The sequence below is a fragment of the Trifolium pratense genome, linkage group LG7 (genome assembly GCF_020283565.1).
Source record: "Trifolium pratense cultivar HEN17-A07 linkage group LG7, ARS_RC_1.1, whole genome shotgun sequence".
NCBI lineage: Eukaryota > Viridiplantae > Streptophyta > Magnoliopsida > Fabales > Fabaceae > Trifolium > Trifolium pratense.
The window spans coordinates 6,709,893-6,737,441 of record NC_060065.1 but is presented as its reverse complement, the minus strand read 5'-3'; the positions used below and the strand labels follow the sequence as shown (position 1 = coordinate 6,737,441).

At 32.7% G+C, this 27,549-nt stretch overlaps 4 protein-coding genes across 4 annotated transcripts; all 4 read right to left on the bottom strand.

Annotated features, from left to right (window-relative positions):
• Window positions 1–49: 49 nt before the first annotated feature.
• LOC123895750 (endoglucanase 16-like) lies at window positions 50–2,595 on the bottom strand. The gene is made up of 6 exons (XM_045946240.1): window positions 2,383–2,595; window positions 1,713–2,126; window positions 1,541–1,618; window positions 1,173–1,431; window positions 924–1,087; window positions 50–570 (listed from the first exon to the last, which is right to left on the bottom strand). Exons 1-6 carry the CDS (start codon window positions 2,593–2,595, stop codon window positions 247–249), a joined length of 1,452 nt encoding a protein of 483 aa, XP_045802196.1. The 3' UTR covers window positions 50–246.
• Window positions 2,596–5,389: 2,794 nt separating this feature from the next.
• LOC123894196 (endoglucanase 16-like) lies at window positions 5,390–7,810 on the bottom strand. The gene is made up of 6 exons (XM_045944116.1): window positions 7,509–7,810; window positions 6,840–7,253; window positions 6,655–6,732; window positions 6,275–6,533; window positions 6,005–6,189; window positions 5,390–5,713 (listed from the first exon to the last, which is right to left on the bottom strand). The coding sequence occupies exons 1-6, from the start codon at window positions 7,719–7,721 to the stop codon at window positions 5,390–5,392; spliced, it is 1,473 nt and encodes a 490-aa protein (XP_045800072.1). The 5' UTR covers window positions 7,722–7,810.
• Window positions 7,811–8,538: 728 nt separating this feature from the next.
• Window positions 8,539–13,344, bottom strand: LOC123894195 (guanine nucleotide-binding protein alpha-2 subunit). Its single transcript, XM_045944115.1, has 14 exons — window positions 12,927–13,344; window positions 11,913–11,980; window positions 11,759–11,831; window positions 11,519–11,556; window positions 11,342–11,431; window positions 11,147–11,224; window positions 10,882–10,989; window positions 10,689–10,790; window positions 10,203–10,258; window positions 9,835–9,969; window positions 9,642–9,735; window positions 9,474–9,533; window positions 9,312–9,391; window positions 8,539–9,187 (listed from the first exon to the last, which is right to left on the bottom strand). Exons 2-14 carry the CDS (start codon window positions 11,973–11,975, stop codon window positions 9,010–9,012), a joined length of 1,155 nt encoding a protein of 384 aa, XP_045800071.1. The 5' UTR covers window positions 11,976–11,980; window positions 12,927–13,344; the 3' UTR covers window positions 8,539–9,009.
• A 5,896-nt stretch (window positions 13,345–19,240) lies between these two features.
• Window positions 19,241–21,468, bottom strand: LOC123894193 (dihydrolipoyllysine-residue acetyltransferase component of acetoin cleaving system). The gene is made up of 4 exons (XM_045944113.1): window positions 20,671–21,468; window positions 19,985–20,080; window positions 19,801–19,868; window positions 19,241–19,690 (listed from the first exon to the last, which is right to left on the bottom strand). Exons 1-4 carry the CDS (start codon window positions 21,295–21,297, stop codon window positions 19,573–19,575), a joined length of 909 nt encoding a protein of 302 aa, XP_045800069.1. The 5' UTR covers window positions 21,298–21,468; the 3' UTR covers window positions 19,241–19,572.
• Between the last annotated feature and the right edge of the window lie 6,081 nt (window positions 21,469–27,549).

The following is a 27,549-nucleotide window of genomic DNA, read 5'->3' as shown; positions in this document are numbered from 1 at the left end:
AAAGTCAACTCTTACTATCAGCGAGCTTATAGTTGGTCAAATATGGGGATTAGCTGACCACACAGGCTAAAGCAGGTCTTGATCAACATATATAATCTACTACTACTTTTTTAAATTTTTTTAAAATTCAGTATCCGGTCCAATGACCGATTAATCCGAGGACCAACCTACTACTATATTATATAGTACTAATTTGAAATTAACAACATTGGGGTAATTAACATATTAACAAGAAACTAAGTTAATTTAACCCAATGAAGCAAGTTTAGCTAGAGCACCAGCCGCAAGAGAATTAACGTAAGTACAAGGTTCAGTCTTAGGTGAATCCGTACGTTTATCATCAAAATGGTCATTGATGTCAGGTCCACCCATAATGGCTCCGGTTAGCTCATGTGGATTTGGTGCATCTCTTTGAAGCCATTTTGCAAAGCTAGTGGGACAATCTATTTCTTCATTTGGTGCCAACTTTGGAATTGAAGCACCTCTATGATGAGCTTGTGTTGGCGGGTTTTTGCCAAATCCTACCATGTATGATCTTCCTTCTGGATTTTTCCCCAATATGTAATCCATCTGAAAATTTGTGCCAATTTTACAATCCAATATTAGACATTAACCCAATATAGCCTAAAAACTTTTGAAATATTTGCAACATGGATCCTCTACGCGTGCAATATGGTGTCACAAATGTAGGAACGGTTAAATTTATATATAATTTTTTCTTTTTAAATTATTTAAATCTAACGGTTCGTACAGCTGCAACATCATACTTCAGCAGTAGAGGATCCAACTTAAAAAATTAGACATACGAAAATTAAAATTTGTCTTAAATTTCATCGTTATCGGAGACTATTTCCATTTTTGACGTCGCTGAATTTCTTTGAAAATATAAAATTAATAAGGGTATAAATAAGATTTATACTAACTTGTTTTCTGGCAAAATCAAGGAGATGAGTTGAGTCAAATTCTTTGTTTCCACATCTGACTTTCTGTTTATATTCGGCAAGCAAATCACTATATACAGTGAACAAGAAAGATGTGCTGGTGGCATATTGTGTGTTGGCTCCATCTCTCATATGAATAAATCCACCTGCATAATATCATATAAAAATAAATATTAATTATACATGTAAAAATTGCGGTTAAATATAAGCAAAAAGTACATGTATATTTACCGGGAGATAAATTGATTTGGTGGTAAGGACTATCAGGAAGGACCGAACATATGTAACTTTCGCCGTGTGCTTTGAATGTTTCAAGACCTTTTATTCCTTTAAAATGTAACTGAGTGAGAAGAACTTGAACTCCAGCATATTTAAGATCCCAACTGAATTCAGATACAGTGGCACTAATTGCTTCTTCTTGTATGTATTTCAAGTATATTGATTTCTTTGTTGCCATGTATAGCCATGTTGCTGCCCACATCAACTCATCCTACAAATTAAAATTAATTATTACAATACCAACGTTAATTCATTCTCATAGTACTAATAAATAAAGCTTATTGAATTATAAAATGTTAATTATAAGTGTAAATACATACATTATAGCCTGAATAGGAGCAGTAAAAGGGACATTCTCCATCATAGCTTGCTTTATGCGATTTCGCGAAATCGAAAAGCTGTCAATAATGTGAATATTATAAGTTATAAATGATATGTATACAAAAGATGCTTCCTCAAGAAAAGAAAAAAAAAAGAACAAATATTTCATACCAGTTTGGCTTTGTTGAGGAGACTACGAGCATATTTATGATCGACATGTCTAAAAACGATAGAAGAAGAAGCCATTGCAGCAGCGGTTTCAGCAGCAATCTCACTACCAGGTGTGCTACTATCAATTACTTTAACTGATCTTTTTGTCTTCATTTTTTCTGGTGGAGCCCAACAATTGTGATCATCAACCGGGTCACCTACCTCAACATATAATCTATTTCTTCTTGAACTAGCTTTCAGAAAATAATCTGTACCCCATCTAATTGCATCTTGAATATTTCCCATTTCCTTTGTTGCTTCAAATTCTGCTTTGTAAAATATGGCAGCCCATGATAATGTAGTAACCGTAAATGCCATTGGTAGACCATATTTTACATTATCTCCTGCATCATAATATCCCCCAGATAGGTCCATCTGTTCAATATAATCAAACGCATAAGCCCAAATTAATCATTTTCTATATGTCAAAACAAAATTATTATTCATTTTATGTAACTTTGATCATTATATTCAAATAACAAAAAGTTGAATTATCGGCAAATATTAGAGACAGAAAAAATGAAACATGTCTTAATTTTTTGTTTCACTAATATTTAGAGACAAATTTATATTTGAAGTTAATTTCAACTTTTTTTTAGTAATGATTTAATTTTGAGAAAAAGAAAGAGACGTTAGCGAGTTTTCCATCGTCGAGTGCTGAGTCTCCTCTCCAAGGGACCCTGTTATTGGGAGGGAGTTTTCCTGATCTTTGTGCCTCTAAGAAGATAAGAGATTTTGTGAGAGCTTCCTTGTAATTAAATTGACCCCTAACAAGTAACATGTTTCCTTGGAACAATGTAAGCCATGTTACAGTGATGGACCAATATAATCTTTTAGTATCCATGAATTTACCCAATAAAATTAAACCTTGTAAATAAAGAAAAGTGGTAGAAAGGTGGTGAAATGAGGTGTTTGTGAAATGCAACTTGTGATTGGAGTTTATATAGAAATCAAATGGTTATGTTTATTGTTGATAAGTTGTTTTATTGTTTTGTAATGAACCAAGGAGTAGTAACAACATCTTTAATTTCGGTTTTTTGTTTTATTTTGTGCTTATTTGAAGGTGGGAAAATTAAGAGTTTGTTTAAAGATGGAATGGAACGAAACCGAACGGAACAAACTAAGGGATGGTTGTGAGGGAAAATTTATGTCCATACATAAGTTTTTTTTTTTTTTAGTTACAATGTCCATCCATATAAGTTATTAAGCAAATGTAAGAAGTATCTCCAGTTTAAATTTTAACTTTTCCAATACAATGTTTTCTTTGGTTTCCCTATTTAATTTTTCAACAAGTGTCGACCCATGGACAATTGGACATTAGCAAGATTTTTCTTTTTTTAAATACATACTCCTTATTAATATTATTAATTTATTTTGAAATGTGAAAATATATATACTAATTGAGATCCGTATAAAAACATGAAGGTCTAAATTACTAATGTGCACATTTTTACATATTTTTACATTTTTATATACTAATTTAGATCCGCTTAAACATTTAATTATTTTACATTAGAAAATTGAGGATTAGTTATGTAAATTTCGTTAAATGTTGTGCAGTCATTTGTTAATTTACATCCACTTAATTATAAATATATGCAACCTAAATAAACAACCTAAAAAATAAAAAAAGACAATTTGATACGATCCAAACACAAGGTAGAAAAAAACGATTAAAGCCTTAACACCTTGGTTGCACTAATTAATGTCTTTTTATTTTTTTCACCATTAAAGCCTGTAACCTCAAAAAAAAAATGTTAAAATTTAAAGCCCCTGAAGCTTTTTAGATTTTAAAGACAGGAAGTTTTTTTCTTAATCATTATTTTTTATTTTTTGCTCTGTCATCTTAAAAAAGCAATTTTAAATTGTTGGTGAAAAGCACGAACATAAAATGCACCTAAAAAACTACAAAAAGAAAAATAGAAAGATTGTTCAATACTTAAAAGATGTTTATAAAAGTGGGTGTAAATTAGGAGCAAATAAATATTCATTGGTCATGATCATGGAAGAATATCTCGTAAATTAGCTAGTGGATGTACAAAAGTTAAAGAAATTTATCAAAATAACTTTCAATCTACAAGTTTGTTAATTCAGACCTTCATATTTTTAGGTGGGTCTAAGTTAACAAACCCCTATATATAGGAGTTTGTTAACTTAGACCCACCTAGGAGTTTGCTAAGTTATCAAAAAATATATATGAATATGATATGTGAATCCAAATCATTTTCAGAGGCACTTCAGGAATTCACAATCCCTTAAACAAGGCAACGTAGTCTGTCGTCGGTGTGTTGAACAAGAATATTTGTTGAATCTTATTCTTTAAAATAACAAAAGAACTTTTATCAACAAAAAAAAAACACAAGAGAACACTAATAATTTAGCTTGTTGGTAGGAGCTTTATGTTTGTGCAGGCATTTTTTTTTTAACAATAACAACATAATTAAATTAAACATATGTACATTTAACAATAGCAAATGTATTAATTTAATTTTTTTTTAGCACACATTATACTTTTCCAACACTTTAGGTTACAAGCTAGCATTACCAAGCTCAAGAATGACTTTAATTTTTCATTTGATTATAAAGAATATAATTTTGGATGAATTGTTCGATGTGGGACTTTATAGTATTGTTATTTTTCTCCTTTTTGTTATTTTACTCCTTTTAGAAACAATGTATATTTATATCTCTTCACCGTTTCACATTCTCGTTGAAGCTATACAACCTCACCATATTGTACCCTCAAAGATTATGGATTCAATAGTAACCTACGCTTGGCTCAACGCACAGCTGCTTGAGGAGAGCAATCGAGTCTCGTGCTTCGCAGCCAAGCCAAATACTCCCTCCGTCCCAAAATATAAGTAAAAATTGGTCAATAAAAGTTGATGTATTTGGTTTAAAATTTAGTCCAGATACATTCACTTTTGTTGACCTCCTTTTACTTATATTTTGGGACGGAGTAGTAATCTAATGAATTTTCAATTTGGTTAATTAACTTGGTGTCTTGTGTTTCTTTTTTTGGATGGATATCTAACAGCTTAATTAACGTTGTTAAGTTGATAAGGGAAGTTTCAATCTATTTTAAGAGACCTTGAGGAGATTAGTGTCAATTGCAAAATTAGAGGGGGGTGTCTTTGTCATTTGAAGAGACCTCAAGAGAGGTGACTGTATTTTAAAAAAACACCTCCAAACAAATAATACATTAGCAACAACTTTATTGATTAAAATTTATATAGGTTTCACTAAAATTTATGCGAATCCGCTTGAATTTGTGAAATCTTTGTGAATTTTAATCACTAAAAGAGAGAGTTGAAAATATGCTAACCAATAAAAAGTTATTTACAAAAGTTTATAATTTGTAAAATGAGAAAAATTAAATATGAAAATTTTAAATGAGATTAATAATCTTTATGTTTTTATTGAATACTATTAATAACAATACACTAATCATCATTTTATAGATGTCTAAACTTTAAATTACAAAATCAACTCTTACTATGAGCAATTTTATAGCTGGTCAGCATGTATTGACTAAATGAAAAATATGGGGATTGACTAAACACACCAGCTACCCAGCTACAATCAAAGTCGGGCTTGATCCACCTATATAATTAACATTAACATGAAAGTAAGTTAATTTAACCCAATGAAGCAAGCTTAGCTAGAGCGCCGGCTGCAAGAGAATTAACATAAGTGCAAGGTTCAGTCTTAGGTGAATCTGTGCGTTTATCATCAAAATGGTCATTAATGTCAGGTCCACCCATAATGGCTCCAGTTAGCTCATGTGGATTTGGTGCATCTCTTTGAAGCCATTTTGCAAAGCTAGTGGGACAATCTATCACTTCATTTGGTGCCAACTTTGGCACCGAAGCACCTCTATGATGAGCTTGTGTTGGTGGATTTTTCCCAAATCCTACCATATATGATCTTCCTTCTGGATTTTTCCCCAATATGTAATCCATCTGTAAATTTGTGCCAAAGTATTAGACATTCACTCACTATAGTCTAAAAATTGTTGAAATATTTGCGACACGGATCCTTTGCGAGTGCAATATGGTATCGCAGTTGTAGGAACTGTTACATTTAGATATAGTTTTATCTCTTTAAATTATCTAAATCTAACGGTCGGTACAATTGCAGCATCTTATTTTAACAGTAGAGGGTCCAATTTAAAAAAATTAGACACGAGAAAGATTGAAATTTGTCTCAAATTTTGTCGTGTAATAAAGGAAATATTAATATGTGTTGTGTGCATAAATAAGGTTTATACTAACTTGTTTTCTGGCAAAATCAAGGAGATGCAATGAGTCAAATTCTTTGACTCCACATTTGACTTTCTGTTTATATTTGGCAAGCAAATCACTATATACCATGAACAAGAAAGATGTGCTGGTGGCATATTGTGTATTGGCTCCATCTCTCATATGAATAAACCCACCTTCATAATCATATAAAAATAAATATTAATTATACACGTAAAGATTACGATTAAATATAAGCAAAAAAAAGTACATGTATTTTACCGGGTGACAAATTGATTTGGTGGTAAGGACTATCAGGAAGGACCGAACATATGTAACTTTCGCCGTGTGCTTTGAATGTTTCAAGACCTTTTATTCCTTCATAATGTAATTGAGTGAGAAGAACTTGAACTCCAGCATATTTAAGATCCCAACTGAATTCAGCTACACTAGCACTAATTGATTCTTCTTGTATGTATTTCATGTATATTGGTTTATTAGTAGCCATGTATAACCATGTTGCTGCCCACATCATTTCATCCTACAAACATGTACAAATTACAATTAATTATTACATACAATACCAACATTAATTTTTATTCTCATATACTAAATAAAGCTTAGAGAATTATAAAATGTTAATGATAAGAGTAATTACATACATTATAGCCTGAATACGAGCAGTAAAAGGGACATTCTCCATCATAGGTCGCTTTATGCGATTTTGCCATATCGAAAAGCTGCCAAGAATATGAACATTGTAGGTTATAAACGATAATTTTTCCTTAATACAAAAGACGCTTCTTCCGAAATTAAATATAAGCAAAATTGTACAAATATTTCATACCAGTTTTGCTCTGTTGAGTAGACTCCGAGCATATTTACGATCAACATGTCTAAAAACGATCGAAGAAGAAGCCATTGCAGCAGCAGTTTCAGCAGCAATCTCACTACCAGGTGTGCTACTATCAATTACTTTAACTGATCTTTTTGTCCTCATTTTTTCTGGTGGAGCCCAACAATTGTGATCTTCAACTGGGTCACCTACCTCAACATATAATTTATTTCTTCTTGAACTACATTTCATAAAATAATCTGTACCCCATCTAATTGCAGCTTGAATATTTCCCATTTCCTTTGTCGCTTCAAATTCTGCTTTGTAAAATATGGCAGCCCACGATAATGTAGTAACCGTAAATGCCATTGGTAAACCATATTTCACATTATCCCCTGCATCATAATATCCCCCAGATAGGTCCATCTGTTCAATAAAATCAAACGCATAAACCCAAATTAATCATTTTCTATATGTCAAAACAAAATTATTCATTATATTCACCAGAAGAAAAAAAGTTGAATTATCAGCGAAAATTAGAGACAGAAAAATTGAAATCGGTTTTCAAATTTATTGTCACCGATATTTAGAGACAAATTTTATATTTTGACGTCTCTAATTTTTTTTGTCGTTAATTCAACTTTTCTAGTAATGATTTAATTTTAAGAAAAAGAAAGAGACATTAGCAAGTTTTCCATCATCGAGCGCCGAGTCGCCTCTCCAAGGAACCCTATTATTGGGAGGAAGTTTTCCTGATCTTTGTGCCTCTAAAAAGATAAGAGATTTTGCCAGAGCTTCCTTATAATTAAATTGACCATTAACAAGTAACATGTTTCCTTGGAATAATGTAAGCCATGCTACAATTGTGGACCAATATACTCTTTTAGTATCCATGATTTAACCCAATAAAATTAAACCTTTTAAGAAAGTTGTAGAAAGGTGGTAATGTGTTTGCATGAAGATGCTTGCAATTGGAGTTTATATAGCAAAGATGTAATGCATGTAAAGAAATGGTTATAGTGATGGTTGAAAAGTTTTTTTAACAAATTCTTTGATTTCTGTTTTTGGTTTTATTTTGTGCTTGTTTGTAATGGCGGGAAAAGTAAAGAGTTTGTTTAAGGATGTAATGGAATGAAACAGAACAAACAGAGGGATGGTTGTGAGCGAAAGTGATCTTAAAACCTTTATTTTTTGTGTATAGATTTTTCAACCTCCATTTTTTAACCCAATTTACACATTACTATTCTCAACATGTGGTGGTAAGAACTAATATTACAGTTTTATTATGAACCAAAGATGAAATTAGTGAATGAGGATGCATGACATAAACCTCTCTCGTTTTTTAATTTTAATAATCACCTAAAATCAACAAACAGAACTAATTTTAATAAACCTCTCGTTTTTTAATTTTAATAATCACCTAAATTTAATATATATTTTGGTCCATATTTAAATTGTTATCTAAAATTAGACTCAGCTTTGGTTGCAAATTGGAATTGACAAATGTAATATTTTTACCAAGGTCTATAACCATAGGTTAAATAAATTAAAATAGTTCACATCATGAACACATTTTCACATACAATAAGCATAGTTGCCACCAGAAATGAAGCTTTGTGCAAGTGTTCAAAAGATTATGTGAAGCATATATGAAGTTTTGTGCAAGTGTTCGAAAGATGTTATGAACTCGGAACAAGATACGACAGGTAGCTAGGTACAAAGCAAACATAAGAATCTTCAAATTATCTACAAACAAGCTCACACAAGATAGTGGCTATGCCTTCCATTCATAAGATTCAAACCCGAAACCTTGTTTAATTAAGGTAAATCAAACTCCTCACTGCGTCGAGCTGCCGACCAACAGGCGTTGGTATAGGCAAAGCCTCATTAGTCATTAATATTAAATAAACATCAACATTGGATAAGAAATCTATAATTAGTGAGTTTCAATCTATAAAAACTGCATCATAGATCATGATATCATCTCTGAAAATTTCAGCGCAACTAACTTGCGGTGATCAAGAATTCCGAAAGGCCTTTCCCTATCCACTCATTCAACATGATTTACTTGACATAGAATCAATAAATTGATTATATACTGTTGTATACCTGACCTCTAGTATACCCAAAATCTGATTACCTCTTCAATGTAAAAATATTTTATCCCTCTTATGCACAATGGTTATAATAATCCAGCTTCAAAAAGATTCCTGCGCCTCAACGTCTCGTCAACAAGTTTGAAAGTCTTCTTCACAACCTTCTGATCAAGAGCAGTGGTCCGGTATATCTTGAAGACACGATCTACACGGTCAGGAGCAGAGCTCTGGAAGTACAATTCCTCAAACTTTTTCTTCACAAACCTGTGGACATAATTTACCGAAGCAAATTAGTTGTTTTGGTAATGAAATCTTAACCACAGTAGTTGATTTTGATAAGGATCAACATGAATGCTTTCATTAGTCAGAAATCAACTAGTTTGCTTACTCATATGCATGCTCGATTTCTTGTTTCCCTGTTGAAACTGGCTGATAATCTTTGAACCATTCGCAAACGTTGAGTGGAACCTACACAGAGATAATAAACTGAAAAGAATGATAATAGATTCTCCCATCAATGACGAAGCGTAAATGTTTGGATGGCTCTTACATTCAGGATCTTCTTTTCGAATATGTCAAACTTGTTTAAAAATAACATGAAGGATGTTTTCTGTCAATGAAAGAAAGAAACAAGATAGAATGAATTAGTTGACACTAGAAATAGACATTTACCAGGTAATGTAAATGTTAAGAGTTTAATAAGAGCGTAAAGAAAAACCTCAAAACATGGTTGCTTCAGGATCCATTCGAAAAGTTCCTTAGTTTCCATCATTCTGTTCTTGCTTTCATCCTCAAAAAGTGTTTGATCATACCTGGAAGGAAAATCAAATCAACAGTTTAGCTTTTCAAATCTCACAAGTACAATGCTCTTGCCAACAAGCTTGCATATGAAATCAAATAGCAGGCCATACTCGCTAATTGCGGCACAGAATATTACAGCTGTAACTCCTTCAAAAAGATGGATCCATTTTCTCCTCTCATTTCTCTGGCCACCAACATCAAAGAGTCTATAGACTTCACCACTTCTCTTATTTTCTCCAACGGGGCTGTCAAATAACAAAAACATCATAATCAAATTGTCCATTTTGTATAACATATCGTGATTGGGAAAATGAGAGGAGAAAATCTGTTCATACAGCATCAAGAACCCCAAAATCTGTTCATACCACATCAGGAACCGAAGTACACAAGGACAGAACGGGGACAGTAATACTAAATTACTAATAAGCACGTCTCTATCATTTTACTCGAAAAAATAATGTCAGCTCAGTATGTTCACCTGAATTGGATCTCCACAACACCGGTTGTACGGACTCTTGCATATAAAACATCCTCCTGTATTTGTAAAATGAAGTGAGAAATATTGATAGATTCATGACTTTATAGTTTATATCACCTTCAAATTCGAGGGTCCGTAAGTATATGATATCAACCTATTACATAAATATACTTCTCATTTCTAAAAACAAGTTGATGCTTAGATAAATTGCTTTCTAGACCAAGAATTCAGCATTTTAATCTCTTCGTTTTTTGACGAAACTAACTCCAAAACAAGCTTATTAAAAATAGTAATTCCTTTTTCAAACTTTTTAGCAACAAAAGAGTGCCACAAGATGCAAACCATGGAAAATCTAAACACAGTGCACTCCGAGGATAAATAATTTGAGATTGCAATACACATAATGAAATAAAGCACATAAAACATAAATTTGGAGTTAGCAGTTTTGTTTTTGCAAACAACAATAGAATGATAGATTTTTAATACCTTTGTAGGAACATAATTCGTATCAGACAGCCTCTGCAAATTTTCCATGAAATATTTGGTACAATCTGGAACTTGAAGTTCATTACCACGGCCATATGTTTCCTACAAGAAGAAATTTGTACAAGACATACATACTAAGTAATTGATGACAATACATGGATTAAGTTAAAGCAATCAATTCGCAATCGGTCACCTGAATGGCAGCATCCTCCCACAGAGTCTCTATTTCCTTTGCAAGATCCTTGGTAAGATGTGGATAATCCAGCCTGCCTCCAATTTCTGAAAGTTTTTCACCAATGTCCTGCCAGAAAAATTAAGCTCTATTTGAATTAAGAAAACTTTGACATATAACTTTTCACAAAGCGATAGATTCCTCAAGAACAACATACGAGATCATAAACTAAACAATCATTATTAACAAACCATAATAGGGGGGAGGGATTAGTAGTGAATTGTACCTTGTTTTCCTCGGATATAGCATACTTTGAAGAATTACTATCATTCTGAGCCAACTCCTTTGCCCCATCATGCAGTACCTGTATAAACATATCAAGTAAAAACATAAAGATTACAATTTTCTCAGCTAAACTCTGTGAACTCTATCTGTTTTTAAGAGGAAAAAAATTCAACACACCCTTTCAGGTATTGCGTACTTTTATAGTCTGATACACGTTAGCAAAAATGACGGGTGTGTAGCTTCTTAGTTCAGTCTCATCAAAGCCAGTTTGAAACAAAAGTTTTATCTGCGTATTGTAAACAAACAAATAAATATCAATAATCTAGCAATCACATGCTATCCTAGGAAGTTGGATAAAAATGCAACTTCTTGCCTGCTTAAAGATTGTAGACTTCCCTGACTCTCCCGCACCTAAATTAGTATAAGAAGAAAAAAAAAAAAAACAGACTAAATTAGTATTCAAGATTCCTCCAAACTCTATGAGCAAAACCATTTATGCAAATAAAATTTCAAGAACTTCTATAAGCTGCTTAAATTGATGAGCATTAATTAATTTAGAAAAAAAATAACAATATGTGAAGTATATCAGCTAAAATGGAAAGGTAAAACAGACCTAGTAGTAGAAGTTTTTGAATATGTTTTTCAGCCTTTGTTTCTGACTCTATTCTTCTTTCAATTTCTGCTGCCTGCAAATCCACGCTACATTTATCAAGCGAAAGCCCATTTAACAGTAAATGATTATTTGCAACTTAATAAGTACAACTAACCTGTGCATTTTCTTCGGGATCAGAATCACGATAACGGCGATTTTTGCTACAGACTAATCCCATATTTTCTGTTACAAAAGACAGCAAAGAAGATATACTAATCAAGCTCCACCAGAAAAGCATAAGGGAGAGTCTCCGTGGGTTGGATCAATACACTCGACTAAGAGAAACCACACAAATGAGATTAGACGCCACATCTTTGCCCAAAACCTCAAGGCATTGAGTTTATGTGTCATCTCACTTATATGATGTTCAATTCAACCTCTACTCTTTCATCCAACGCGGGACTTTAACTGACACTTAGGGCAGTCTCAGGATCAAACTAAAGACTAGCAACCCAAATATTGGATTCTGAATCCACAGGACAGACTAAGTGAATAACATGAAATAGTTAAACCACAATCTGCATTGATATTAGTGAAATTAATTACCACGTTAGATCTAAAGTCCAGTATTTATTTTGCCAATATGCCAGTTATGAAGAAATCTTGAATTTTACATTTTTTTTATTTTTCTTGCCTAAACCCTCATTATGACCACCACCAGTACAAGAAACTTGAGGTAATTTTTAAAAAATAATTATCCTTATATATAAGGATAATTAAGAATGTAATGTAATATATGTGGGCATTAATTAATTAATGTGAATGATAAAGTTAAGAGGTAAAAACACAGACATTCCTAACTAATAATGATTCCAGAGTCCAGTCCACATAGAAAGTAAAGTACAACGAAAAGCAGGAAGGAACATGCAAAGTACAATCGCCCCATCATTCATCAAAGTTTATTTATTTACACTACAAAATAATAAAAAAGGTACATAAAAAATTGGAATGTAGAAAAGAACAGAAAAAATAATAATTGAAGAGAGTGTTTGTTTGCATCTCTTCTCTCGATCTAGATAGATAGATAGATATACTTCAAAGACCAAATGCAGAGATCTCATAATAAAAATAGTAAAAATGAAGAAAAAGAAAACGATAGAGATTGGGAATGAAGCAGAGGAGTACTTACCTATCTGGAATATGCGGGTAGGTAGATTTTTCGGATTCGTGAAGTGTTTATTTTGAAGTAAAGTTCTTCTGTAGCGTTGTGTTTGTTTGTTGTTTTGGTTCAAAACAAGTTCACATGCTACTACTGCTTATATAATTAGCTAGTGATAACAATCACACACTACACTTTGTGTTTAGTTTAAGTTGATTGATAATTAGGGATTATTATTATTATTATAAGATAAGATGACGATTAAATAGGATTAGGATTTAGGAGGAATGAATGTGGAAGGAAACATTAATTAATTAATTAATTAAAAAAGAAAGAGCGCCGAAAGCTAGTAATAAGGGTTTTTGTTTGTTGGTTGGTTGGTTCCGTTTGGTCAAAGTTAGTTTTATAAACAGGCAACGGACCAACGAGAGAGAGAGGCATGGAAGGAAGAGTGAAGTGAAGGCACATATTTTGATGTACTTTACTTTGTATTGTAGTGTAATGTAAATTGTAATGTTGGGAAAATAAAATAAAATAAATAAACACAGTGTGTGTGTGAGTGTGTCCAAAAATGCATGAGCATCTGAGTTCTGACCTTGCTTGCTTGGACTTTTGTACTTTTATCAAATCAAATCCCTCCCATTGCATCTCTCAAGTCTCAACTCCAACGTACTACTACTGTAGTACTACTAATTTTATTAAATTAATTAATTAATTACCAATTTTTACTAAAATTAAAAGTAACAAAAAATGCCAATCATGGGGTTGGAAAGTTTTTCAATTCGATCATACAACTTATTAACCATTGGATTCAGAGACTAATGAAGCCAAATAGTTGTAGTTGTACTTGTAGTAGTAGTACTAAAATGTCATCATCATTTTGAAATAGTGGAAGTGTGAAAACAACACAACACAAAGTCTTATATTTAGAGGACAAAAAATAATAAAAAGAATTATAGAAAAAGGGATAGGGATAGGGATAGGGATAGATAGGGAGGGCGATCCGTGTTGTTGTGTTGTGATTCCAAAGGCAGGCAGGTGGTCAAAGAGAAAGAGACAGGAAAGGACAGATTTCCGTGCAGAAGCAGCAGCAGCTTATAGAAAAGAAAAGAAAAGAAAAGATGCTGCTGCTGCTGCTGCTAGTTGGGTTGGGTTGGGTTCAGTTGCCACTCACTCTTTGATTCCTTCAACCCTTCCTTCACCACGCCCAAACGTCCTTGCTCCTTGCTTCATTATTCCACCTCTACCCACTACAATTACAACTAAATTTTGGATAAATAAATTCTATAAACATCTTCATCTCTAAATTTTCACTTATCAATCAATTTTGTCTCTCGATTTATCAAAATAGTTAAAACAGTTTTTAATTTCGAAAAGTTATATTAAGGCTCTTAAAGACATTTTTTGTTTTAGATTGGTCTCTTAAACCCTTGAAGAAAAAAAAGCTCTGAATAGATCCATTAAAGACATCTCCGTTAATCAGTTTGGTCTTATTTGGACCTTTTTTTTATCATAACATTGATACGAAGTTTTTACCGCCGTTAGCAGTGAGTAATCTCCTTCGGGGAACCTATGAGACACACAAAGTGGATTCTCTCATTCCAACCGAATTTTCTCCATACGCACTGAGACATGACTAGCTAGATGTTCATTTACTCTTCTATAAACATTGTTTCAATAAACAAAATTTGCTCCATTCATGTCAAAATTAAAGAAGTGATCAACACTAAAACTTAATCATCTACAAAAATGTCTCACTTCAACAAAATATGAACCGGGACTAAATTAAAAGTGATTAGAAATTGCCGTGCCAAATTGAATCGATTTAGAATTACAACTTAGAAGGTCTAAAATTCAAGTGATCCTTTTTTTAGAATGAGTATCCCTCCCTCAAAATGGGACGAGGGAAAAGGAAAGTGGTTGGCTAGGTTGTGGGGAAGCTATTCTTTGTCGAAAGTGATTATTTTTTCTTGATAATTGCCTTGGGATTGCCTTCCGACTATACAGAATTTGAGTATAAGGGCTTTTTGTGGAAGGATCAAAACAAGTTTGTGGGTGGTGCCGAAAGAGATTGAAACCAAAGACCATCTTTTTCCTAAATGCATTTTCATTTGGTTCATCTGGTATGAAATTTTTGATTGATTCGATATGATGTTTTCATATCGAATCAATTAAACATCAATGTGATGTTTATACTACTTGGAGATTTGTTTAGTGTTACTTCAAAGTTAGCGTCCATAAAGAGTAAACTTGAATCTAATCAAAAGGAAGGAAGATTGCATTTAACCGTTAATGAATTTATTAGCTCTTCAATATAATTAGTAATTACATATAGTAACTTGAAAAAAAAATCACATCTTTGATAGAATCGTTGCTTGATCACAAGTCCTAGCACAACAAATCAAACAATTATATAAGTTTTAGTGGTACTTATCATTTTGTCTAAAATAAAAATTAATCATTGTGATCCAATCATTAATATAAAATCGAGCTTATAAAAAAAAGTAATATAAAATCGACTGGTTTAAAATAAATGACTAAGATCTGATATTGCATGTAACTATGATTTGTTTTTGTGGTACATATATAACTGAGATTTTGCTACACAGCTCCTCAATCTTGACATGAAGTGATTCCAAGGGTGGTCAAAACTCGAAAAGAAAAGGGGTCAGGAAAGGACAGATTTTCGTCCGGCTAGATGCCCTCAGCAGTTCAATTGCCACTCCCCTGACTCCTTCAGCCCACGCCCAAACGTCCTTTGGTTCATGCCCATGGTAGACCCATACAATATCTAGGACAAAAAACAGAGAAAAAGTGACCATGAAAATAAACACATTGTTTCTAATGCTAGATATGTACTTCAAATTCAAAATATAGTGAAAAACAATATATGTACTAAAACAAGGCGATGTCTATTGTGCACACACTCATTAGGTCTTGCACCATGCAAGACCATTTTTGACCATTTGATCAAAAAAGTCTAAAGAGTTTAGCGTACACCCTTTTACACTAAATAATTTTCTTTTTCGTCTCTTTCTTCACCGCCAGTTTGAATGAAGTTGATACCCTTCCAATCCGACTTCTCTCTTATTTTCCGGCCACCATGGGCCACCTCCGGAGAAATCGAACTCATCATTCTCTTCCTCTTGATATTTGCAACAAAACCCCCAAATCTATTTTATGATCAGCACACTTTCTCCGGTGACCACCGCATCGGAAAATCTCATCCCATGTCGGAGTTCTTGTCATTTGAACCACTCCTAGATGAGATCGCGGGGACCAATTTTATCAGTTAAATTTCATATTCAAGTGACTGTTGGGCGAGTTTGTGACTTCTTCGGCGAGCAAACAGAGGCAGCCAACAACGGTACTACTCCGACGAGGAAAAGCAGAGGCATACGATTCTCTTCCTTATCTTTCCATTTAGTAATTAGGAAAGCAAAATCCCATTTAAAAAACTCACAACTTATAAGAAAATTATAATCGCACAAAACTATAAGGAAGTGAATTTTGTTTTGTTTTGGATCGGTGGAGATAGGAAGATTTTTTTTTTTCCTTCAAAAAAAAAAAATTTCTTTTTTTAATGATGAAGTATGAATAATTTGGTATAGTCATTGTACCATAGTATCAGATAGACCTCTTTGATCCAATGGTATAAGTTAGTTGTGCATCATGAACGATTTACTCTACTCATTCACATTAGAAAAAGCCCTAAAACAAAGTGTTTAAAAAATAGGGGCTGCTAATTTAGACCCAGTTGGGTCTAAATTAGCAAAGTGTACCTTTTCAGTTGGACCAAAATACCTATTCTTTTTAATTAATTAACCAAATTACCATCAATGGACGCGGATCCAGTGTCGCGCGCGTACCGCAGGACCATGGTTACAGGCCATTGATTTCCATCAGACAGCCAAGATCTGATCTCATCAAGACTGTCTGATCAATCAGACAGCCCAGATCATCCGAATCCATCAGATTCCAGCGCGTGCACCACACTGGATTACACCCTGGAGAGAGAAGAATCTACTTTTTAAAAGCAGGACACGTGTCGCTGTCTGATTGGCTAGGCGTGATTTTTTTCCATTTAATACTTTGAACTCAATTATTTCGTTGTAAATTTATTTTTTATTTTTTTTTATACCAAAATTCATAATTTTTTTTTCTCTACAAATAGAGACTTGGTTCGTTTGATTTGGACACAGAAAAAAAAACTCAATTTTTCACTACCTTAATCTCATTTTTCACTACCTTACATCAACTCACTGAAACCATTCTACCAGGAAAATGGTTTCAGAGTACAAATCTCTGAAACCATTCTACCAGCTAAATGGTTTCAGAAGCAAACACAATTAATAAATTACTCACTGAAACCATTCTACCAGTAAAATAGTTTCAGAGTACAACTATGTGCAACCATTCTACAAGCTAAATGGTTTCAGAAGTAAATAACTAATAATCAACTTACTGAAACCATTATACCAGCAAAATGGTTTCAGATTACAACTCTCTGAAACCATTGTACCAGATAAATGGTTTCAGAAGCAAACACAATTAATAAATTATTCATTGAAACCATTCTACCAGTAAAATGGTTTCAGAATACAACTATGTGCAACCATTCTACCAGTAAAATGGTTTCAGAAGCAAACATTAGTTTTTAATTACCGTTTTATCTCATTTAATTAACTAAAAATAGTTTCAGGTCTCCAAAAATTTCATAAAATATACCAAAAGTTCCAGAATATTATCTACTATTTTCCTGGTATAATGGTTTCAGTGAGTTGGTTGAGTGGTGCGTGTTAAATTACAACACACAAGTAACGTATTTAGTAGACAAAAAATGAGATTAAGGTAGTGAAAAATTGTATTTTTTTTCGGTGTTCAAATCAAACGAACCAAGTCTCTATTTGTATAAAAAAAAAATTATGAATTTTGGTATAAAAAAAAAAAAATTAATTTACAACGAAATAATTGAGTTCAAAGTATTAAATGAACAAAAATCACGTCCAGCCAACCATTGTGTGACACGTGTCCTACTTTTAAAAAGCAAATTTTTTCTCTCTCCAGGATGATCTGGGCTGTCGGATTGATCAGACAGTCTTGATGAGATCAGATCTTGGCTGTCTGATGGAAATCAACGGTCTGTAACCATGGTCCTTCGGTACGCGCGCGACACTGGATCCGCGTCTATTAATGGGTATTTTGGTTAATTAATTAAAAAGAATGGGTATTTTGGTCCAATTGAAAAGGTGCACCTTGCTAACTTAGACCTAACTAGGGTCTAAGTTAGAAAACCCCTAAAAAAAATTATAATTGTGACCAATAATTTTGAAATGGTGAATTACTTTCTAAAAAAAAAGTCGTTTTGTATGAGTAATATCAGTTAAGTTTTACCGTTACTTTTTTTTTTTACTTCTATATTTTCTCTAATGCCGTTCCAAAGAAAACAAAAATGAATGTCCTAAATTTATCTTTGAAGAATATTTTGAATGGACGAGGATTAGCTGCAGTCGAAAATTCACTGCAGTCAAGCAGTTATGTGTGTCACAAATCGTCTAATTAAAATCAGACGACTATGATTATAGAACTTGACAAAGGGCTATGATTATAGAACAATATATTAAATATTATTAAATAAATATAAAAGATGCATTTATTTTAACCGCCCGATTTTGATCGAATGACCAGAAATATCATGACTGCATGGAAAATGTGACCGCACCTAATCCATTTCCTATTTTGCACATTGAATTTTTTAAAAAATTTAATGAGTCAAACCATTATAAAAAAATAAAAATTAAAAAACTATATTGTGCAATTTTGGTCGTCTAAATTTTTTAGCAATTTTAGCCACTTAGTTTTTCGGTTGTTACTTGAATTAATAAAGAATTTTCAACATAAGTGGAAGAGGTTATATAGGCTTTCATAATTTTAGGTTTTCATTAAAGAGGTTATAGGCTTTCATAATTTTAGATTTTCAACTTAGGAAGGTCTTGATTTTGGTCCCCCTCCTGAATTTCCTTTGTATATATTTGCTCTTTTATATGTATGTATATTTGAGTGATCAGCTTTTGCTGGTCCTCTTTGTTTTTTTAAAAAAAAAGTGATCAAGTCAAAAATGATATATTTTGAATGTGATTATCATGCGGCAGTGCACCCTCTTAAGGTGTGGGATGCAATTATATATTCTCATCCTTGTTGGAGCATAGATCATACTTGAAATACTTGGTGTGCAATGCATGCCAAGGAAGTGTCATGTCATGTGTATAGGTGATCAAACAAATGCTTAGGGTCTAATTTGGCCTCTTAACTATCAAAATAATTCGAAAATACAACAATGTAAATTATATTAACTTCTATGGCTAATTATTATCGAATTGAATGAATAATAATAGTAATTTCACAAAAATATAGTAATAATTTTTATTTTTTGCGGTAAACTAAAGGTATCTTCCGCACGCAAATTCAGAGACTAATCCCCTCAAGGTAACTGAGATTCATTTAATGGGTTGACCTCTCCCAACAAATGTTTCTCCATACGTACAGGCCGGGAATCGAACCCAGGATCAAGTGGTTAAGGGACCCAAGTATCTACCACTTGTGTCACACTGTGTTGGTAAATATAGTAATAATTTATACCAAACATAACATTGAGAATGACTCGGAAAAAAATTATTCAAGAGCTCGGGCGCAAGAACTTTAGGATAATTTTGTTGAATTCCTCAGGCTTTTCAATTTGAGGCACATGGGATGCCTCCTTTATCAGTTCTATCTTTGCATTCTTACTGATTATCCTGCAAGTTAGTCATATGATCGGTGTCACATTAAGCATCTAAAAAGAATTAAGAATATTTCAATGGCAAAATATCTACAAATTTATGTGGTGTAGGATTTGGATACATACTCTTTCAATTCATGGGCCATCTGCACTGGAAATACATGGTCCTCTTCCCCCCAGAGTATGAGAACTTCCTGGTCATGAGTAATTAATTTCAATTAATGATCAAATCACACATTTTATTTCATAACCTTAATTTATAGAGATTTGCTTGTAATTAAAGTCGTATGGATGCACACCACTTAGTTACCTGTTGAAGAGGTGAAATGTTTGAAGTCTCGACCTTTCCGAGGGACAAACCACCTAGGAGCTCCATCTTTTCCTTCCTATTATCTGAGTATAATCTCTGCATGCAAAATAAAGTATATATATCGTCTAGCTTATCATGATCACTTGCTTGGATTATATTGTTCTTTCTTTCCATCATGCACTTCTTGTGCCTATGGTCTTTTAGTTTTATATAATTATATGAAGGTGAATTTCTTCAGTACACATTTTATTTAGATATATATTTAGATATATAGTATGTACCGATATATATGTTGATGTGAATGATTCTCATGGATTCACAAATAATTATTATCTTTGAACTTATCAAATTTATACACATCAACAATGTACTTGTACATATTTAAATAAAATGTGTACCGGAGTATTCATCTTATATGAATTGTGCTTTTGACTTTGAAAAAAAAAATAGTGGTATCATTAATTTTAGTTTGTGTTAAGATCTTATGAATTACATTTCAAGAGCACAAATGCAATGTCACACACTTTTTTTTTTTTTCAGAAATAAAATCTCTAACTACATTTTAAAAAAAAGGATCTATTCCATTGTGTCATAACCATATCAATTTTAAGAAGAACTTAAAATAAAAAGAAGTCAAAACCTTATCTAATGAATGAGCAAATGTAGTAGATAGAAGTAGAACTTACATTTAAGAAGTCCTTCAAGAAAAAATTAGGCACATAAGGGATTCTTTTAGCGACAGCAAGTGACATCAATTTCCTCAAATGTTGAGTAGTAGAAGGCAACATAAGATCCTCAATTTTATCCAATCCAACTTTTTTCAACAATTCCACGTTATGATTCTTTGTCATATTCACACCAGAACTAGCAATAACAACTTTCTCTATTTTCTCTTCTCCCAACATTTTCGCTAAATTATACGCAACAATACCACCATAACTCGTCCCCGCCACGTGGTACTTTTTCACACCAATCTTCTCCAACAATTTTCCAACAGACTCTGCTTGAAATATCTCGGTTCGTTCCTTCGATTTCGTTGTTGATTCGCCGAAGAAGATTAGATCGGGAACGTATAGATTGAAATGTGGAGCGAGGAATTGAACTTGGTGACGCCATTGCCACATAGCCATTGGACCGAATCCATGGATTAGAACCAGTGATGGTTTTTGTGATGATTGATTTCTTGGTCCCCAAACATGGAGAGTTGTTTCGTCGTCTATTTCGATTTTTTGTGAGAAGAGGCCTGCTCCGGTGAAACAACGCCGGAGATAGCCGTTGTATAAACCGGCGAAGCTAACAAACGATGGAATCATGGTGTTGAATTGATTTGATTTGGTTGGTTAATTATTGGATCATGATGAATTGATGATATATTGTTGGAGAAATGAATAGTGTTTGTTTGTTTGTTCTTGAAACTGTTAAAGGTTGTGATGATGGATGGATGGATGGATGGATGGATGGATGAGTCAGCTTGGAAGGAGAATGTTGCGAATATTTTCTATTTTATTGGAAATCAATAATAGAAACAAAATATTTTCTATTATTATTGTCACCTTCAACTCGGTCTCGTGTTGATGACTGATGTTGTAGGTGTTGCTCGGCCACGAACTTAGTTTCTTTTCTTGTTCTTGTGTTGTTTTATTTTCCATCTCATAAAAAAAATTATTTATTTTTAATCAAGAAAATTAATTAGTTGAGTTGGTTTTTTCCATTATCTATATACTAGTTCTTTGACCCGTGCGATGCACCGGATATATATTGGATATAAATATTGAGTATAGTTTATAGTAAGAACAATTTTGTTAGAAGATTAATAAAAATACTTAAATGAATTTATATGCATACATTTTAATTTTATGATAGCAATAAATAGATTATGAAATTAATTAGTATAACACAATTCAAAACTAATGCAAAATTAGTAGAAATGGTTAACAGGATTATACCGAAATTGTTATGTTATACATTTTTTTGGTTATTCATATATTTAGGGGGTGTTTTGAATTGAGATTTTAAAAGACTATTTTGATAAAAAAAATTGAAGATTTTAACGGATTTTAACGGACTACTTTATTAAATTTTATAATTAGTCTCTCTATGTTAAAAAAAATGAAGTAAAGAAAAAAAAATAAAGGAAAAGATATGCACTTAGAATACATGTTAATGTTACCCTAAAAATTTACGAAAAGAGTTTTTTATTTTTTTTTTTGGAAAAGATGAAATAGAAGTGAAAATTTATAAATTAAAAAAAAAATGGAATTGGGCGGTTGGACTTGAAAGTTTGAAGCATGATGGGAGCTTAGGCGGGATTTGAAGCTACTACTTAGGAGCTTAATTGTAACAATATTTTTTTGACGCATTAATCCTAACAATTTAGGAGTAAAAGATTTGTGTTCTGAAGGGCATGAAAAATAATTTTTAAACCAATATTTATTAATTTTATTTAAATAAATAACCCTCATTTATAAATTTGGCTAAGGCCTCTGAATGTATTCGGTCAGTTTTTTTTTAGCTTTCACCACCAATTTAATCTGATTCGGGCGTCAGTTCTAATTAACATCAAATGATTTCAGTCCTCTTCCGATCGCATTTGCGGGAGATCGAACCGTGGTCCTTCCTACAAAATTCAACGTCAATCACCACTGAACCAACTAACGATTGGTTCTATTATAGGAAGTTTATATGAATTCTTCAAATTTAATATATTATAGTATTTTAAATTTAATCTTTGTTGTAACGATACTTTCAAAATTAAAAACATATTAATAAAAAATATCCAATTATCATTTTCCATAAAAATACTCTCTCAAAAATATTGACATTATACAAAAGCAGAAAATACACAATAACAATAAAAATTAATGTTGTGTCAAAAATAAAAATAAATGTTGTGCGTCAAGAAAAAATAATGTCGCATGAAGTTAAACCAAATAACCAAAGTTAAGAAAATTTAAAATACTACAATGAAAATTTGTAGTAGTATGTTAAGAAAATCTAAAATACTACAATGAAAACTTTGTACTCTAGTAGTACAACATCACAAAGTAGATGAACAGTTTTTTTGACGAATGAGTAGAAGAACAGTTAATGACCAATTATATGCATTTTCCACGTTGAACAGATAAGCACCCATTTGAGACCAAAAAAAAAATCAAAGATATGTGAAGATGTTTTGAAAAATCACGGTATGGAAATACGGAGTACGTACATGCCAATTTATATATGAAAAATATTTAATCAATCGTAGAAAAGCAATATTCAAAATTTTGAGACAACGAGAATTGGAAAAGTCTTTTAGGCTTAAGTGAAAGAGATCATTAATGAGAGTGGTTTAGGCGGCATAATTATAAGTTGGGAGGGAAACTTTGTTTTCTGCCTTAATATATAAAAAATATATAATTCCTAAATAGTGGTGGAACCACTAATCTAACCCTAATCCACATAAGCCATTTACATCCAATTAAATCACTCAACAATGCCACATCACTTTCTTATATTATATCATTGTCATTATTATGTACTCTTCATATACTCACATCAATAACATTTATATAGATGACTTTTCAAGTTTTTTTTTTGTTGTAAATTTTCAAGTTTTTATTGTAAATAATATTCTTCACATTGTCTACTAAAATTTGATTAAGATTTTAGGTGGACGTTTTTTTTTTACTTTTCAAGTTTTTTTCTATTTTTTTTTTTTGTAAATAATCACCCACATCTATATATATAATTCCTAAATAGTGGTGGAACCACTAATCTAACCCTAATCCACATAAGCCATTTACATCCAATTAAATCACTCAACAATGCCACATCACTTTCTTATATTATATCATTGTCATTATTATGTACTCTTCATATACTCACATCAATAACATTTATATAGATGACTTTTCAAGTTTTTTTTTTTTTTGTTGTAAATTTTCAAGTTTTTATTGTAAATAATATTCTTCACATTGTCTACTAAAATTTGATTAAGATTTTAGGTGGACGTTTTTTTTTTACTTTTCAAGTTTTTTTCTATTTTTTTTTTTGTAAATAATCACCCACATTATGACATTAAAATCTCAGTCAAATTATTAATTGTCTAACTAATTATTATTTTTTGGCTAAAGAAATTTTCTAATTATTTTAGTCCTATTCTTGGATTTTTTTTTTCTTTTTTTTTAGTACATACATATTCTTGCATTCTCTTACTTAGTGATTAGTATCAATTTGGTTGATAGTTTACTCTAGATTTCTTTAGTTGTTGGGTTATTGATTTGTTGTAATATACTAATGTAATTTCAAATACATGGTGCATAGAGAAGTTTTTCGAAATGTATAAACACATATTTACATCAATATATTATATTTAGATTATTATTATTATTATTATTATTATTATTATTATTATTATAATTTTGATAATAATTATTATTTCAACTTATACAAATAATTTTTCCGCATTATAATGTAAAATAACACATAAAACCTGTGCATCGCACGGGTAAGGGTCTAGTTGGAAAATAATGGTTTTTTTTCCATTATTTTATGAATGAACCAAGAGTCTCTCTCTCCTTTTGTTTTTCTCGTTCAATTCCCTCTCCGTGAAATAACAGTAGATCATCACGTTATTTGTAGTTAATTGAACATAAAAAACACACATGAAATCATTATTTATAGATCATTTTAATCTGGCTCAAAAAAATAAAAGATCATTTTAATAGGGATGCACTAATGGGTAGTTTTCCTTTCCAGATTTGGATCATTTTCAATTTTATTTTTTTTTAATGTTGGTCATGTTATAGTAATCTTAGTCATTCATTCAAAAAAAAATTCCTCTTTTCTTAAATGTTTTTCCATGCTCTTTATAAATGATCAACTATTAGATTAAGAAAATGAGAGAAAACATAAGTGTATTTTTCATCATTAGATTAATATGTTTTTTTATATCTTGTTTAATCCAATTATATTGTTTGTTTATTCAATAGGAAAAATATTTTTTTTCATGGTCAAGTAATAGTGACTAGAAATTTCACCTTAAAATGAATAAAAGAAATGTCCAAAATTCGAACTTCAACTCCTACAAATATAATATGATGTCCTATCAATTGAGTTAAACTCACAGATACTAGAAATAAACTTGTTAATACCAAAAATAAATAAACATATATTTAATGCAAGATATGTTTTAATAATTAGTCTATATTAATATTAATATAGATATATAAAGTTTTTTTTTTCTAGATGTATACAAAATCATAAAATATCTATCATGAAAATGTATTTTTTTTGTACATTGATTATATGTGACGGAAGAATGTAAAGTATGAAAATGGTGTATGATGTATACTATAAGTTGACTGTGGATGAGTTATTGGTGGCCATGAAAGAGTTCAAAACAGAAATTAATAATAAGACGGTGGTAGATGGGTGGGTATAATATCTTGTATTGTTGCAACACAAGAGAAAAGTGTCATCAATGTTTGATATCCGTTACCAAATCCGGGACCCTATTATTATTTATCAGTAGTGATCTAACCTGTTGATCAGAAAGGTTGAGGCCGGTCCGTTGAGCAAGCTTCCACACCGAAGGGGGGGTTTGTACCTGCAGGTGCTCCGATGCCTAAGTCAGCAAAGAGGACAAGAGATACAAAGAAGAGAGAGAAAGAAAGTGTAGAATGGTTTTGAATACCTGGCTCTCCTGTATAGGAGAGCTTATATAATGCCCCCAGCGCTGGGCCAAAGGTTGGTCTATTGGGCCTGGATAACCGGCCCAATAGGCTCAACTGCCAGGATAGTCCCTGTATCGTAGGGGAAGACAGTTATTTGCCTCTATCCTGGTTGGAGTCGTTCTGCTATTGGCGGGTAATGGATGACTCCGTGACAGATGCGGTTGGATAATGGAGCACGTGTTAAACGTGCTGCTTAGCTGTTAAGCTAAGGCTGAATGAGTCATCGTGCATGGATAGACGAGCACGTGATTAGCGTGGAGCTAATCCGTTATGTCGGGCAGGACACGTCATTGGCTGACGTGTCGGGGAGGTCTCCCCTTGTTGGGCCATGCCCTAAATGTCGAGCATAAGTGATTGGGCCAGCTATTGGCCAGTCCAGAACAGGAGCCCCCCCAAGTCGTTGCTCCTAGCTATAGGAGTAATGACTTAAGGTCCATGCCCGTGTGTCGAGGAGTTGTTTTCCTCGCCAATCCTAGGAGGAGTTCATAATTCATTGATTATGTTTGTTGCTCGTTTGCGCGAGCAGAGTTTATATGTTGTTCGTAAATTCCTCAGTGGCACGACGAGGAGGATTTTACAAAGGGGAAATTTCTCTTTGCTCGTAACGCGTGCCACGATGTTCGTGGTGGAAATTACGGGGAGAGGATTTTACCCTTTGAAATTATTGGCTTTTTAGTTCCTCGACAAATTGTCGAGGACATATTGTGTATGTTACATCTAGCTGATGTTGCCTGTTTTTGTGGGCACGTTTATTTATGAAGTTTGTTTCAATTGCTCGTGATTTCTGCTTGCTCGCAGAGTCGGGGATATAATTTCGTTGGGGATAACGATGAAGATGCCGTCGCAGACGCGTGGTCTGTTCGATGGGACTTGAAGAGACAGGCGTTTCGTTTCCCACTGCCAAGTGTGTGGGCTACGAAAAAGGCGTAATAATTGCCTAGGGAAACAACCCTTTATTGCGTTGGTTTCCGAGGAGGCTTCTTGGCCATTGGATCATCGTGTCTTTTCGTTTTCGATAAGATTGAATCTGAGCCATTTGATGAGTTTGATCAGGAGCCGTTGAATTTTGATCAACGGTGGTAACGCCCTGAGGCGTGTTGTTTTGCGAAGCAGGGTGCAGGACTTGAAGGGTTTATAAATAGAGGAGAAGAAGGCCCTTTGGAACTTTTCACTTCCATTTCCCATTTGCTGCTACTGCTACCGCTGTTGTTAGAGTGTGAGCTTTCTTTAGGTGCTCTAGATCCAAGTCCAACTTCCTCTTTTCCAGAACAAGTTTAGATTTTTATTCCTTAACAAGGTAAGGTACTTGCATTTTCTTTCGTTTTGCTCTGATTATTCTGGCTCTGTTTGAAGCATGTCTGTGTTTTAGTGTGTTTTGGATTTTGTTCATCCGTTTGCCCTTGAAAGTGCTTAGACCCTAGTAGATTATGTTTTGCTTTGAGGCTTTAGGCTTTTGTGTCGTATAGCCCTCCCTTTCATACCCATTTTGTTGATGGTTTAAATCACTGTTTTTTAGTGAAGTATTAGTGTTTGGTGGTGGTATTTTTTACCATCAAACGCTGTTTTTGGGTATTGTAGTGTCTCGTAATTCTGGGTTTTGCCCTTATTTTTCCCGTTTTCTGGAAAAAACATAGAAATTTGATGAACTTTGATGCTTATCTGGGAAAAGCTATGAACATGTGATGAAGATGATGAATCTTCTGGGTTCTTCGACGAACATTCATAGATTTCTGGAAATCTATGTGTTTTGTGTCGGGGAGGAGAATGGTGTTTCCTCTCCCCGTTTATTGTAGCAAAAATTAGTTGAACTTTATGTCGGGGACCGTCTCCCCGTCATTTTCGTTTAGA

Bases quoted from the DNA above. Each gene is read 5' to 3' on its own strand.
- LOC123895750 (XM_045946240.1), bottom strand. From the start codon at position 2,595: ATGGATACTAAAAGATTATATTGGTCCATCACTGTAACATGGCTTACA. The intron at 2,127-2,382 runs GTCTCTTTCTTT...TATATTGAACAG, and splicing joins ACGATGGAAAACTCGCTAAC to ATGGACCTATCTGGGGGATA. The intron at 1,619-1,712 runs GTATGAAATATT...CATTATTGACAG, and splicing joins TCCTCAACAAAGCCAAACTG to CTTTTCGATTTCGCGAAATC.
- LOC123894193 (XM_045944113.1), bottom strand. From the start codon at position 21,297: ATGATTCCATCGTTTGTTAGCTTCGCCGGTTTATACAACGGCTATCTC. The intron at 20,081-20,670 runs GTAAGTTCTACT...TTTTGCATGCAG, and splicing joins TCTTGAAGGACTTCTTAAAT to AGATTATACTCAGATAATAG. The intron at 19,691-19,800 runs GTATGTATCCAA...ACTAACTTGCAG, and splicing joins ATGGCCCATGAATTGAAAGA to GATAATCAGTAAGAATGCAA.
- LOC123894196 (XM_045944116.1), bottom strand. From the start codon at position 7,721: ATGGATACTAAAAGAGTATATTGGTCCACAATTGTAGCATGGCTTACA. The intron at 6,733-6,839 runs GTATGAAATATT...TATTCTTGGCAG, and splicing joins TACTCAACAGAGCAAAACTG to CTTTTCGATATGGCAAAATC. The intron at 6,190-6,274 runs GTAAAATACATG...ATGATTATGAAG, and splicing joins CCAAATCAATTTGTCACCCG to GTGGGTTTATTCATATGAGA.
- LOC123894195 (XM_045944115.1), bottom strand. From the start codon at position 11,975: ATGGGATTAGTCTGTAGCAAAAATCGCCGTTATCGTGATTCTGATCCC. The intron at 11,432-11,518 runs GCAAGAAGTTGC...TACAATACGCAG, and splicing joins AGTCTACAATCTTTAAGCAG to ATAAAACTTTTGTTTCAAAC. The intron at 9,392-9,473 runs GTAAGAGCCATC...ATCTCTGTGTAG, and splicing joins TCGAAAAGAAGATCCTGAAT to GTTCCACTCAACGTTTGCGA.